The sequence below is a fragment of the Pelodiscus sinensis genome, chromosome 1 (genome assembly GCF_052426305.1).
Source record: "Pelodiscus sinensis isolate ZL-2025 chromosome 1, ASM5242630v1, whole genome shotgun sequence".
Classification (NCBI taxonomy): domain Eukaryota; kingdom Metazoa; phylum Chordata; order Testudines; family Trionychidae; genus Pelodiscus; species Pelodiscus sinensis.
This window is the reverse complement of record NC_143052.1, coordinates 339,323,893-339,336,972: the sequence shown is the minus strand read 5'-3', so window position 1 is coordinate 339,336,972 and position 13,080 is coordinate 339,323,893. Positions and strand designations below refer to the sequence as shown.

Below are 13,080 nucleotides of genomic sequence, written 5' to 3'. Positions count from 1 at the left end.
CCCCTTCAGTCTGTATCAGGCACTGGCTGTAAAGAAAGTAGATTTATAAATGAAATACCATGAACAACTTAATTACCCCATCCCTAATCACAGCAGTTGCAAAGGTCCCATAATCCTTTGCTTAGCCATGACCTGTCATGGGATGTTAACCTGGTGCTAGACTATCTGCATACGGCTGATGAACGGAATTGCTCATTAAAGAGCCTTTTCTGCCAAACTTTCAGACGCCAGGTTTCAGTTTAGGCCTTGAGGGTTTCCAAGCGCAGACTGATTGGGGTTGATGAGACATGGTTATGTAAAAATCCTGGAGGATATGAGCATCTCCTGGCTAGAAGATAGCAACTTGGCTCCATGTGAATCCTTTCATGTCATACTGTTAGAGGCAGAAATCAAAGGGCTGTGCAGTCCCACTTGTTTACAACGTTTCTTTTATCGGCCGTGCTTTGCTCAGGAAGTTGGCTCTAATGATCTGACCACAGATAGTTTTTATAGCAAGAAAACCCTGGAGGTAACAAAACATTTTCTGAACTCAAGGTTAAAAACTCGAAGCGACAATTTGAGAGCCAGGCCCAATCTAAACATACTGAATGTTGTGGAATGCTCAAAAGTCCAAACTCATCCCTGCATTTTGCAAATGGCCACACTTGTATCTTTTTTTATAATGGGTTGAACCAACTGACCACATCCTCTCACATGTTTTTAACAGGGAGAGCAATTAATCATTGGAGCAACTAAGGCATGTGCTTCATTCTCTATCAATCACTGAGTCTGTAAATTGAGATTGGCTCTCTTCCAAAAACATGGAGTCAAATTTTCAAAAGCTCCTGAGTCTCAGTTTCAAAAATCACTTAGGCTCCTAAATCTCATTGAAGGCTGGTTGGGGCGCTATCTACTTAACTTTCAATAGAGGTACAAACAGCTCTTTGTGTAGATTCCTGTGTCAGGAAGGATACTATCAATTGACTTTGATTCTTATCGGCTTCATTTTAACTACCCAGTCTTCAGATACTCACTGATTCCCTTAACCCCCCTATTTTCTATACCCTCTGCTCCCTGTCTCCCAGCCCCTTCTTTTTTTCCTCCCCCCCACCTTTTCTCCTATTTATTTTGGGTCTGCACACCCTAAACTCAAAACTCCGGTTACCTGAAAAAGTGGGTTGTGCCCACGAAAGCTCATGATACCATCTACATGGTTTTTTTAGTCTATAAAGTGCTACCCGATCATTTGTTGTTTTTTTTGGTACAGACTAACTTGGCTACCCCCTGAAGCTTTTAAATCTTTTTTGTAAGTGGGATGTAGCATCCTCAGTCACTTAGGCATCCTTGAAAATTCTTCCCATGCTCTAATGTAGCTACAAATTATTGGGCTAGAAGAAGGAATGACTTCTAGGTTGAACTTCAAGCAGGCGCTCAGACTAGATCAGTGGTTCTCAAAGTGGGGTCCATGGACTGTGTTGCAGGTGGGTCACGGGCTCGGGGCTCGTCCCCCCCACCTCTGCAGCATAGACCCTGTGCTGGTGCTCCAGCTCCGTGGGACCTCATTGCCCTCAAAGTTGGAGCACCAGCACTAGCTTCCCACTGCCAGGTGGGGAGGGGAGCCAGCTTGTGGGGGGAGGAAGCAACTCCACATGCTGCCACTCCCGCTCCTCTGGCTGTGGGAACGGCAGCGCAGGAAATCGCTCTCCTGCAGGCTTTCCTTACTGCTCCCATTGGCCAGAATCACATAATGCTAAATCTAAGGCCCCTTGATGGTGCTAGCTACTTTAATGTATTTGAGACCTTGGGCCAAAGAGACTTACCCAAAGTCACACATTTCGGAACAGCCTGATATGGCCCAGGCTGGCACCCTTATCACTGCCGCCATCTTGTCTTGTGGCGGCCCTGTCAGAGGCCAGGTAGCGATGGCCAAGCTGACTTTTGGACGTGGCTTGGACTGGCATGGTGTCACTGAGCAAAAAGAAGGCTGAAATGAGAGTGTAAAACACCATGTCTCAGAGCAGCCCACATCAGGGCCAAATGAGTTTGCAGCTGTTCTCTGGAAAAAAAAATCTTTCAGTAATACATGCGCTTCCACATGCATGCCAGCCAGCTAGTTACAAAGTGTGCTCGTGCAGCAGCTAAAAAGCACAAGCACAGAATTACTACCCCCACCCCCTCCGGGGCTGTTCCTCTCCCTCCCTCCACACGGAAGCAATACGCTGGATTCGAATGTGGTCACTAAGCCTCTAATGTTGATTTTCATACAACTGAATTGCACATAAGAGAGAGTAGGCCAAATAATACCAGTGGCCTGGCAGGGCCCTGTGTGTGGTGGCGCCCAGGTGTGTCAGCGAGAATGGCTGACTCACTCTTCCAAAGTGCTCACGCTCCTGTTTCCATCACTGCCTCCCCCATCAGTGTCCCCCCCCTCCTGGGACAGTTATTTTGGTGCCTAGGTGAGAGCTGAGTTCCTTTGAAAATTTAGCCCATTGAACCAGTGTTTAGTATTGAAAGTCCCAAATACACTGTGGGCCAGCGGCTGCTGCTTGTAGACTGGCGACATACCGCCCTCTGCCCTGGCACCTTTCTTGCCAGTGTATTAAAATTCTCAGCTGCAAGATGTGCCGTTCAGGATCCTAACAGTGCACAGTTTTATTGGCTGGTAGAGAGATGCCCTTCCCTCCACCTCCCGCCCCCCCCAGCTTCAGTCAGACTCATATGCTAGTAACTAAGAGGCCCGTGTCTTACAGCGCTGCTGTGAGCCAGTGCACTGACATATGAATTTGTGTTTCTAATCTAAAGCCATTGCCTGACCATGGAGCCATAAGCCTATGCTTAGAACAGCTAGTAAAACATTTTCTTGACGCTAGACAAGCCATGTGTCCTGGCAAGCACATACCTGTAGAACAATTTGGCTGGGTGGCTATGAGACATGGTGCTGGCTGCATCATGCAAAGGTCCTCACATTGTACTAGGTAATTCTGTGAACACAAAACACCAGCTGTTTGCAAACTGCTTAATACCCCATCTTGTCAGGTTAGGCAGAGGTGCTGTGTGGGGCAGGGAACACATCTCCCCCCAAATTTCCACCTTTCATTTAAGAACAGCTTTTAGGGGGTTTTCAAAGTGTGCCCCTCCCCACCCCCCGGATGGCATGAAGGAGTGGTCAGGAGGCAAGCTTTTTAAGCTGGGCTCTCCCCAAATCCATAAAATGTCTTGCCCACCATTACAGGATATTTTGCCTGCTTAAGAACTTGCCTACCCCTGTTTGAAAACCACTGCACAACCAGCAGGCCTTTTAGCCCAGGCTGTCATGGATCCATAAGGAGGTTAGTAGGATGTATTCTACTGGTTTAACAAAGTTGCTGCTCAGTACTGACCCAGTGCTCCTGGGTTAACGCTGGCTAGTCCTACATCCTGCACGTTAGCCTTAGGGCAGCGGCAAATGGGCAAGGTGGTATGGGTCAATGGAGAGCTCTTTGGGGAGTCGGCCTTTGGGGAAGGCTGCGCTCCTCATCTGTAAGGTTTCCCCATGTGTAAATTGGAGATTACAGTGCTGCTTACCTCAAGGGCTTTGAGCTGGGCGGCTGGAAATTGCTACTCCATGCAACTGAGTTGAGAGCAGCAGTGGGCACTTTTAGCATCATAGTACAGCTCCTCGATGAGGCCAAGGAGTAGCTCAGCCAGTAGCTTGTAGCCTTTATGTTGATTAGCCACTAGCGGGAGATGTGATCTGTGCCAGCCCTGTGACGCATACTAGATGGTATCGATAAGGCGTCATGGAGTGCAGGACTCAGTCATGAACCCATGCGACTTTCATGGCCCAGGTGGGGACAGGGCAGAGGAGCCATGTGTTCTGGTAGTACTGCTCTCCACTAACATTCAGTAGCATGCAGGGTGACTGAGGTTCTGTGTATATCTCCTGTATAAAGTCCTCTTCACATGCTGACCAGGATTTAGCCCACAATGAGCAGGAAATAACATTTATTTGGGGAAATGGAAAATTAGCTGCTTTCTCTTTTTCATGACTCTGGCTCTATGACTATTACCAATATGATGGCAATGAGACTAACTGAAAGCACATTAGAAACTTTAATCCTCCCAATATTCCTATTACTGCTGTCTAATGTTTGTAGCTAGCCTCAGATGTGAGCACAGCTTTTACAGGCTGATGAAAGGCAGGAGCCCTTTCCACACAGGAAGGCAGAGACACATTGCGGCCCAGTCTACACTATGGGGAAAGGTCAAATTAAGAAGCACAATTGCCAACAGGGTACCCTCTGAATTCCATTTAGCGGGTCTTTATTAGATCTGCTAAATCAAACTCTGGAAGATCAATCATGGCAGCGTTGATCTTCTGGGTAGTGAAAACATGGCCTAAGTGACTTGGGTTTGGCTCCACTGACTGGGAGATTTGACACTGGGGTTTGGTGAGTTGCATCATAGTACAGCTTAGATTGACTTTCTCCCCCAGTGTAGGCGTGGTTGGTGACAGAGGCAGGAATGGAACTGAGACTTTATCTATGCAAGAAAGCTGCAGTGGTTTGACTTTAACTGATTTAGTTCAAACACTGCAAAAGTCTGTGAGAATGCACCTAATTCTTTTTAAAGCAAGCCTATTTCAGTGCATCTTACCTCAGTTAGGCAGGAGTTTTATGCTAAACTGAAACATTCCGCTTTTAAATGGAACCAAGTGGAATTTACAAAAAGTAGTTAATTTAAATTGCTTCAACTGTCCAGAACATGTGATTCCTGGGTGTTGGTTGTGTGAGTTATGATCTTCCACGGCGATGGGTTTTTATGAATTCCCTGTTAGAGAGCAAGAACATACTTTTTGCTTCACAGACTAGACACTAAAAAAAAAATCCACTTAACATACGTCTGCCCTGCACAGCTATTTCAGGAAACCCGAAATAGCTACCCTGTGTCTTCACAAGCCACCTGTTATTTAATTTTTTTTTGAAATAACAGGTGTGCTATTTCGGCATCCTGGTAACCCTCGTTCCATGAGGGTTAAGGGATGTCTCAAAATAGTGTTATTTTGAAATTTGGCGCTGTGTAGACATGCCAAATTTCGAAATAGCCTATTTCTAAATTCAATCGAAATAAGATACGCAATTTGCATAGCACAAATTGCGTATCTTATTTCAAGTTTAGGGTGCTGTGTAGATGCACCCCCAGACAAGGAGCAGTGTCTTTGGGGACAGGGTATAAGAGGTGAGCACACCTTACATGCTCTGTTGTTCTGAATTACCTAGCTCATTATCCGAGTGACCAAGTGGTGTAGGATATCTACAGTTCACCTTTACGTAACAGCAAAAATAAAAAACCCTTTAAACACAAAATATTCTTTTATTTGTCACCGAAGGCTACACACGGTCACTTCTGTTTGTTTTTTTCTAGAAGGTATCTACATTTGCACTTATTTACAGCCTTGTAGTATTTACATAGTCAAGAATACAGTGTTAGAAATGCAAAGTGTTGAGAAAAAAAATTCTCAAAAATTAGTTCCAGACTCCAGGAAAATTATTACACATGGTAATGACAAGAGGCTCCAGGGATGGAATTACAGCTGCAGCTTTGCTACAAAGTCCTCCTTCTAGACTGTAGCTGCATTCAGAAGGCCTCATGCAAAATAAGCAGATTTGTTTTAACAGGAAAGTGTGGTTCTTTGATTTGTTACTTCGATCACATCAATGAAACTGTCCTGCAGTTTGACCTATTCTGTGGCAGAACAGTTATGAGCTCTGCATTTTTTTTAGTTGGTGTTCACTTGGGAGTTTTCAGGGCTCCCCTGCCCAAATGCCATTCCCCTCTGGGTTGGGGGATAACAGTTAAGCCATGTAACATTTTGTCATTAGCACAAGTATTTATAGCAAACAAAAAAGGAGAGAGACAATAAATTTGATGTCTACCTCCACCTGTTTTTCCACGTTTAAGACTGATTTCAATTCAAATAACACAGTTTGATATATCACTATAGGAAATAAGATCACAGCCATAGGACATGATATAGCCTTCCTTAAACAAGGTACATTTAGTGGGCAGGGCATTCTGAAACAGGGTATAAATGTTGAAACAGATCATTTTATACAATGCAAACGGTGTGTCTTAAAAAGTCACTCACCAATCATGGAAAATTTTAGTTAAATGTACCTTACAGTTAAAAGTCCATTGGCTTTGTTTAAAAATCACTAACATCTTTATTGTAAATTGGGAAAATAATATAGTTAAATATTTACTATGAACTATAATAGAAAAAATTATGAAAAACTTTGCTTGAATAAAGAGAGTATTAACGCTACGAAAACAGCCCAGTGGCTAACACATGGATTCCATTGAATCTTGCTTGCTATGGATTGTGTGTTTCAAGATAACAAGGTCCAAAGTTTATTTCACCAAAGGGCCTGTTACAGTGTGCACCGTTATGAATGTAATTTGTACGTGTCTTACCCAGGTTCAACAGCGCTAAGATACAGCCCTTCACTGCCAAACACGAAGATAAACCAAATACCATTTAACAAGCCAAGCAATCTTTAGCTCCATTATTAACACTGTGTGTTTATTCCCCCTTGGTGTTTAAAGAGCAGCTGTACGGCTAACTCAGATCTGTGGCCCTGGTTTCATTTATGCTGCGATTGAATCAAAACAGACGGCCCTGCTATAAATATAATAGGGGCTCTCGCTGTAAATCATAAAATCGAATTCTAAAATTTCCTATTAAAGAGTCTTGTCTTTGCATAATGGATTGCACTGTCATTTATCATGGTGACACTTACAAGTCACAGCTGAAAAGGTGCTTTATTAGATTTTTTTAACCAATTTTGATTTATTCTTGCTGCAGCATCCATTTAGCAGCCTGAAAAGAATCTTACCTTGATTCCCGTAACTCAGTAAAGCGACCACAGATATAATACAGAAGTCCCTCACTTTCCCTAACCTACAAATGGCGTCTTGAGGATAGCTCCGAATCATCTGTCTTTAAACCCAAAGCAAGCATGAGGTTGCTTAACGGCCTCTATCTATTCTATTCTTGCCTGGTATTTTTTAGATTTGTTGGTCCATTTTTGACATGGCTCTGATCAATAGCAGTAATGACAAAGATACGAAGCACTGTATGAGTCCCTCCAGTCACTGGTGCTTAATGATTTTTTCCAAGCTCTGGATAGACAATTTCTGTCCAAAAAAAGCTTGGAGGAAACAAACATTGCAGTACATCTTGCAGTGCTAAATTAGTCTAGCGGGGGCTGAAATTGCTCTACAAATGCAATGCCTTTTGAATAATGGAAGTCAGAGGTAGAGTGATCCAAACCTGCAGGGGAAAAAAATCTGCACGAATTCCTGTCTGCAGTGGGTGGAAAAGGGAAAAATATGCAGATCTCCTTCCCACACTGTGGCCTTCCAAAGGGCATAGCTGGAAGCTCCTTTGTTGGATCATTTAAAACAAGGTTGAAGAGTGCAGTAGAACTGTCTGCAGCAGAGCTGCCTGCCACGAGCCTCGTCTAGATGATACAAGTGCCAAATTTAATTTTGTTTCAAAACAAATACATGTGGCTTGATCCTCACAGCAACTTCTGGGCAAAAACATCCACTAATCCAATGGGAGTTTTGTCTGAGTACAGACTAAGACCTGTGGGTGCTTGTCCTTGATACTGCTGGCTTAGACTGTGAATTGATTAGTATAGTGAAGGGGCACTCAAACACAACTCATTGCAATTTGAATCTGCTGATTTGCACTAGTTAAATTTTGAAGGAAACCTGCAAGGGATGGGGGCTGGATTTCTTTTGCCTATGTTTATTCAGTCAGAAACTAAACACAGCTGTTCCATGCTAGCCTGGGTCCTGGCAGTGGTTCCTACACAATTACTATTAAAATGAATATTTAGGATAATGCCTCAGTGTAGGCTGTAGGCACAGTACGCAGGACTCGTGCATCTGAAATGGACAAACCTCTACTGCCTGAGATCAAACTCTTTTAGACAAAAGTTCATAGCTATCTCATAACTCCCCCGTGAGGTTCAGCCCCACAAGGGGGACGGCTACTCACTGCAAGTGTGGGTTGTAAATGAGGCTAGAGATACCATATGGGAAATATTTTTTCATAGCTTCCACAGCCGGAAGGAACCATTGTGATCATCTAGTCTGACCTCCAGTATAATACAGGCCGTAGGGATTGCCCCCAAACAATTTCTGGAATAAATCTTTTACCAAAACTGCCCACTTTTGATTTAAAAATGATCAGCAATGGAAGAACCCACCATGACATTTGGTAAATCATTCCAGAGGTTAATTATGCTCACTGTTAGAAATGTACATCTTGTTTCCAATCTGAATTTGTCTACCTTCAACTTCCAGTCATTTAGCCATATTATACCTTTGTCTATTTGATTTAAGAACCCAATATTAAATATTTGTTCCTTGTGTAGATTCTTATACATTATAATCAATTAAGGGTAGTTGCACGTAGTATGTTATTCAACAGGGCAATATGCAGCTCTGGATTTTTTAACATTCTCCTTAACCTGGAGGATGAACTCCACAGAAAAACATTGGGCTCTTGTAGACGAGACCCTTAAGATGCATGGGAGACATCCCAAACCTTTCTTGATACTATTGTTCTATAAATAGTGCTGCAGACACAAGTAGTCAACTTGTCTCCTTGATTGTTTTGTTTTTTCTCAGTGCTAGAGAAACATGGTTCTGTATAAATGGCTTTTTAATAGTTACGAGAGAAGAGATTCAAAATAATAACTTTTACATTTCCTGGGCTGTGCACAGACTCCAACTACAGGACACTATGGACTTTAATGGGAAGTCAGGCAATTTTAGACACAGCACATTGCTTGAGATTGAAGAGTTGAATCTAATTTGCACTGATTTTTGCTTCACCGTGGATTGGATTGCTCCTGGCTACTGGCAGATTCGTGAGACTCGTGAAAAACGGGAGACCTACTTGGATTCATTAGTTGCATAATAACCTGAAGAAAGGCTATAACGGTAGCATCTCAGTCCAGCAAGGTTTCAGTGGGAGTATTTCATACCTGAATTGCCTCTTCTCTATTCCTCGTATATGCAGGCCATTTACCACCATGAAATTCCTATTACATTTTTAACAAACCAATGTGAACGGATACATAAGGTTTCCCTCTCTTCCCTGCCACACCTTGACTGAGCAGCACTAAAAAAAAGTGGAAATGTATGGAACAGAGGAACTAGCTGTTTCATAACACAGTAGGTTTGAAAATGAGCAGCTAGTTCATTTCCAGCCAACTCCATTTCAGAACCTCCTCCTCCTCCCAGAAAGCGAGGCTACTCCGACAGAACTGGTGCTGATTTTCAAGACTTACCACCCGTTGCTATTTATCCCTGCCAGTATATCTCTCCATAAAGGATGCTGCCAGTTCAGTCCTGGCCAACGCTCGTCCTGCTCTGCAAGGTGAAGTTCAAAGAATAACACTGAGTTACTGTAGCAAAATCACTCCCCTTCCTGCAAGCCAGGAGGAATTATTAAAGTAGCAGGATGGTAAATAAGCAGCAGGACCTAAAACTCAGGATGCAGCTCTCATTTGGTCTGTGACACTAGGTTATAAATGTTAGGGAAACCAAGCTCTCCTGAGGGATTTCCTTCACATCTAGCTGGCAATACTGTGAGAACAGCATCAGGCAAGTTCTGCATCTACAGGGAGGCCATGACAGAAGTGAAAACACGCCATAATTTTCTCTATCTGCAGTGTTTGTGCCCATTGGGTCCTTTCCACCCTTGTTGCTATCCTGTAATTGAGCAGACCCGGGGATGCCCTCTCAAGAGGACGGCAGTGATGCTGCTGGTGGGGTTGTTGATTCCAGGGAGCACAACGGAAGCGAGAGCGACTCTAGGGGAGAACAACTGACATGAGCATGTCAAGCAACTTTCTCAGCAGTTTCTTGTAAATTATTTGGGTGCCAACCTAGTGGGCCTTTCTATTCAAACGCCTTCTGGTTCGCTGTTAACCCTCATTGGGCCATTCATTTAATTCACACTCCTTGTAGCCCAGTGGAGCACAAGGGGGTAAGGAACAGGTGCAGGATTAGTTCCAGTATTTCCCTTCCTGCTGCTGCTTATTACACCTTCTAAACCCCATGCTGCCAAGACTCCCATGTCATAGTTATCAATGATTTACCAACCTGCACCGAAAACCAGTTTCCAGGCTAATAAAGACAGCCCCCAAAAGCAAAGATGCTTTTGCTGTACTCTTCAGTGGCAGGTCAGTGGGAAAGAAACCTACTATTAGCTTCCTAAAAATGAAGTTGCTTTTTCGATATGGCCCAACAGACTGCCGATCACACAACTTGGTATACTGAAATACTATGCCTTTAAGGAGGTTACGTCCACAATTTCAGTGCATTCAACGCACCCAGAAAACAACTCTATGCATGAGACATGATATTTTCCAATAGCATAGGATCACCTTTCTTGGTCTTTACTGGCTTTTAAAATTAAGAGCAGGATTTGTGCATGGACCAAAAAAGAAAGAGAAAAAAATCTATCATCATAATGAAAAAAGATGTTTTTTTTTAATTCCAGTTCAGGAAGGAAGAGAATCACCTTGCAAGTTAATATACTCATCTCCTTTTGCCTCTATAATCTACTTCTGTGCAGCAGGAGCCCAAGAAACACTTAATGTCCCAAGTGAAAGGTTAAAAACGATGTGTAAGTTCTCTTTTGAGGCACACGATTCAGACAGTCACTTTGAGAGCTTCATCTCCATCTTCTGTTTCCAGCGTGCCCAGCCTGAGCTCTCTGAGACACATGCTTGTTCTTCGGGTGGAAGGCTATCTGTCCCTGTCCCAAATAAGAAAGGATTAGGAGGAAACAAGTTAGCACAGACAGCCATTTCTCACTTCACACCAAGTAACCTATGGATGTACGTTGACCACTCCCCACTTTAAATTCCTCACAAAGGGGAAAAAAGGACAAGAGACAGTAAATTTCACTGTGATCACACTACGGCAAAATATACCTTCTGTTCATTGCAAAAAACATGTGAAGGCCAAATTTAAAATAATAAAAAAAGTATGTTGCATGAGTTACAGTGCAACCATATTCTTTCTTTATTTTCCTCCCCCCCTCCCACCAGGTTCGTTTTAGAAAAAGGATTGAGTACAACACAGTCAGGTAAGTGGCCACAAAAGAGTAGCTGTCTTTGGCAAGAAGTCACCATCTTGACCCTCTCTGTCACCTTCTGCCCATTTCGCTCTGTCTCATAAAATGGATGTTGTTGGCGTTGTCTGAGAGTTCTGGGTATTGCTCCACTGAGATCACAAAGAAGCCGTCATATCCCTGCACCCGGCCTGTGTTTAGCACTTGTTGCTTCTCCCCTTCTGTCCATGAGCGAATGCCCTCCTCCCCATCCCGCAGTCTCTGCTGCTCCCTGGCCCAGGCTTGGGCTATGGCACGCTGCCTGGCCAGCTCCAGCACACGGGCTTTCTCCTCGTCCAAGGTGGTCCCATAACGGGTGTTTAGACACAGTGCACCGTACTGCAGCTGAATGTCCGTGTAACGTCTAGTCCTTCCACTGAGCACTGTGTTGATTTGGGACACTGTAACATTCACGCCATTCTCCAGGGTTCTCCGCCCGCCAGTGAGGCCCAGTATGGACAAGTCACTCTCTGACGGCCCTTGCTTAACGAAATAATGTGTGTCCACTCCCTCTATGGTGAAGTGCAAGTTCTCCAAGTAGTGGGCGTTGTTCAAGATGGCGGCAATCCGGCGCCCGTCCTCATTGGCTAGGCTGATGATGTCGGTGGCCACATGCCCATCCTTCATGGCAAACTTGACCCCTTTGCCAAAGACAGATCCTCCTGAGGCAAAGTTCTTGTTCTCCTTGACCTGCCGGCACCCGGCGATGCTGGAGCTGTAGATCTGTTCAAAGCGCTCTAAGGTGACGAAGGCTTTCAGCTGTTTCTGTACTTCACATTGCACTCCCAAGATTGACTGGGAAGGGAGAGAAGAAGAAAGACCCGTATTAGAAAGAGGTGCATGGGGACTGAAAGGTATCATTAGCACATTGGAGAGCAGAGAAATAACATGGCATGATCCAGTGAGAAGATCTAAAGGGTACTTCTTCCCCTAGATACTTCTTAACTTTCATATGGAAAATTAAGTCTTTTTTTTTAAACAAAACAACTGAGATTCCTGTGCTTGCCTGCTATTCTCTATAACTGCCAGCATGCTAAGCAACGGAACTGACTAACATCGTCCCCTTGACAGAGAAAAAAGCTGGGGTGGAGGAACCCAGCATGGAGAGGAGTTTATGGGTTGGTGGTGACAGTGAGAACTGTTTGCAGTCCACCCCATATCCCCTGTGAAACTGAAGCTCATGCTTCAGTTTTTACTTATCTGTAAATCAGAAATGATTCATAGCTGATGACTGGAAACCTTCCAGGATTAATAATTGTAAAATGCTTTGTGGAAAGCTGCTCAATGAGCTTGACATATTTGAACAGTAGCAATTTCCTTTTGTTTTAACCCATTTTTTATTCCACCCTGTAACAGCCTCAGAGGCTGAGCATTACAGTGTGATCCTCGCTTTGGCCAACACACTGATTTCCAGAGCTCCGTGGCGCTGCTGGAAGCTTTGGCCAAGGTGGATCATTCAACAGCTAAGTGAGGTGCTAACTCTCCCTTCTCCTGACTTCTACAGTGCTCCCCGGGTTCCTGTGGGATCAGGACTTCAGCTGTTAGGAGCCAATCTCGAAGCTCCATTTTTAGAGGCAAAACTCCCATTGACATCAGGGGGCACTCTGTCTGAGTAAGATCTGAACTGAGACCTTATCCTGACATCATCTGGAGAGAGTTTTAATACAAAGTCACTTTTGCTGTTAGCATATAATGGAGCAAGCACACGGACTGATTCAGCAGCTTATCATTTACTGCAAAACGTCGGCAGAAACACGCTCATCAATTGATGGGAGTGCAGTCTTCCTTCCTACTCCTGTCCAGGAATAATTATTCGCTCACATTTCACAAAAGTGAGACGATGCCATAACAAAAGTCTCCTGTTCCCGCCCAGGGCTTAATTCAGTAAGATAATGACAGCCAGCATTAAAAACAGGTAACAC

At 44.0% G+C, this 13,080-nt stretch overlaps 1 protein-coding gene across 7 annotated transcripts in view; it reads right to left on the bottom strand.

Annotated features, from left to right (window-relative positions):
* Positions 1-5,311: 5,311 nt before the first annotated feature.
* Positions 5,312-13,080, bottom strand: part of TENM4 (teneurin transmembrane protein 4) — an 870,263-nt gene continuing 862,494 nt past the window's right edge. For all 7 annotated transcript variants that reach the window (XM_075919469.2, XM_075919465.2, XM_075919468.2 and 4 more), the window contains one exon: positions 5,312-11,953. In XM_075919469.2, the coding sequence (XP_075775584.1) occupies positions 11,195-11,953 (759 nt within the window). In that variant the 3' untranslated portion in view covers positions 5,312-11,194. The remainder of the gene's footprint in view (positions 11,954-13,080) is intronic.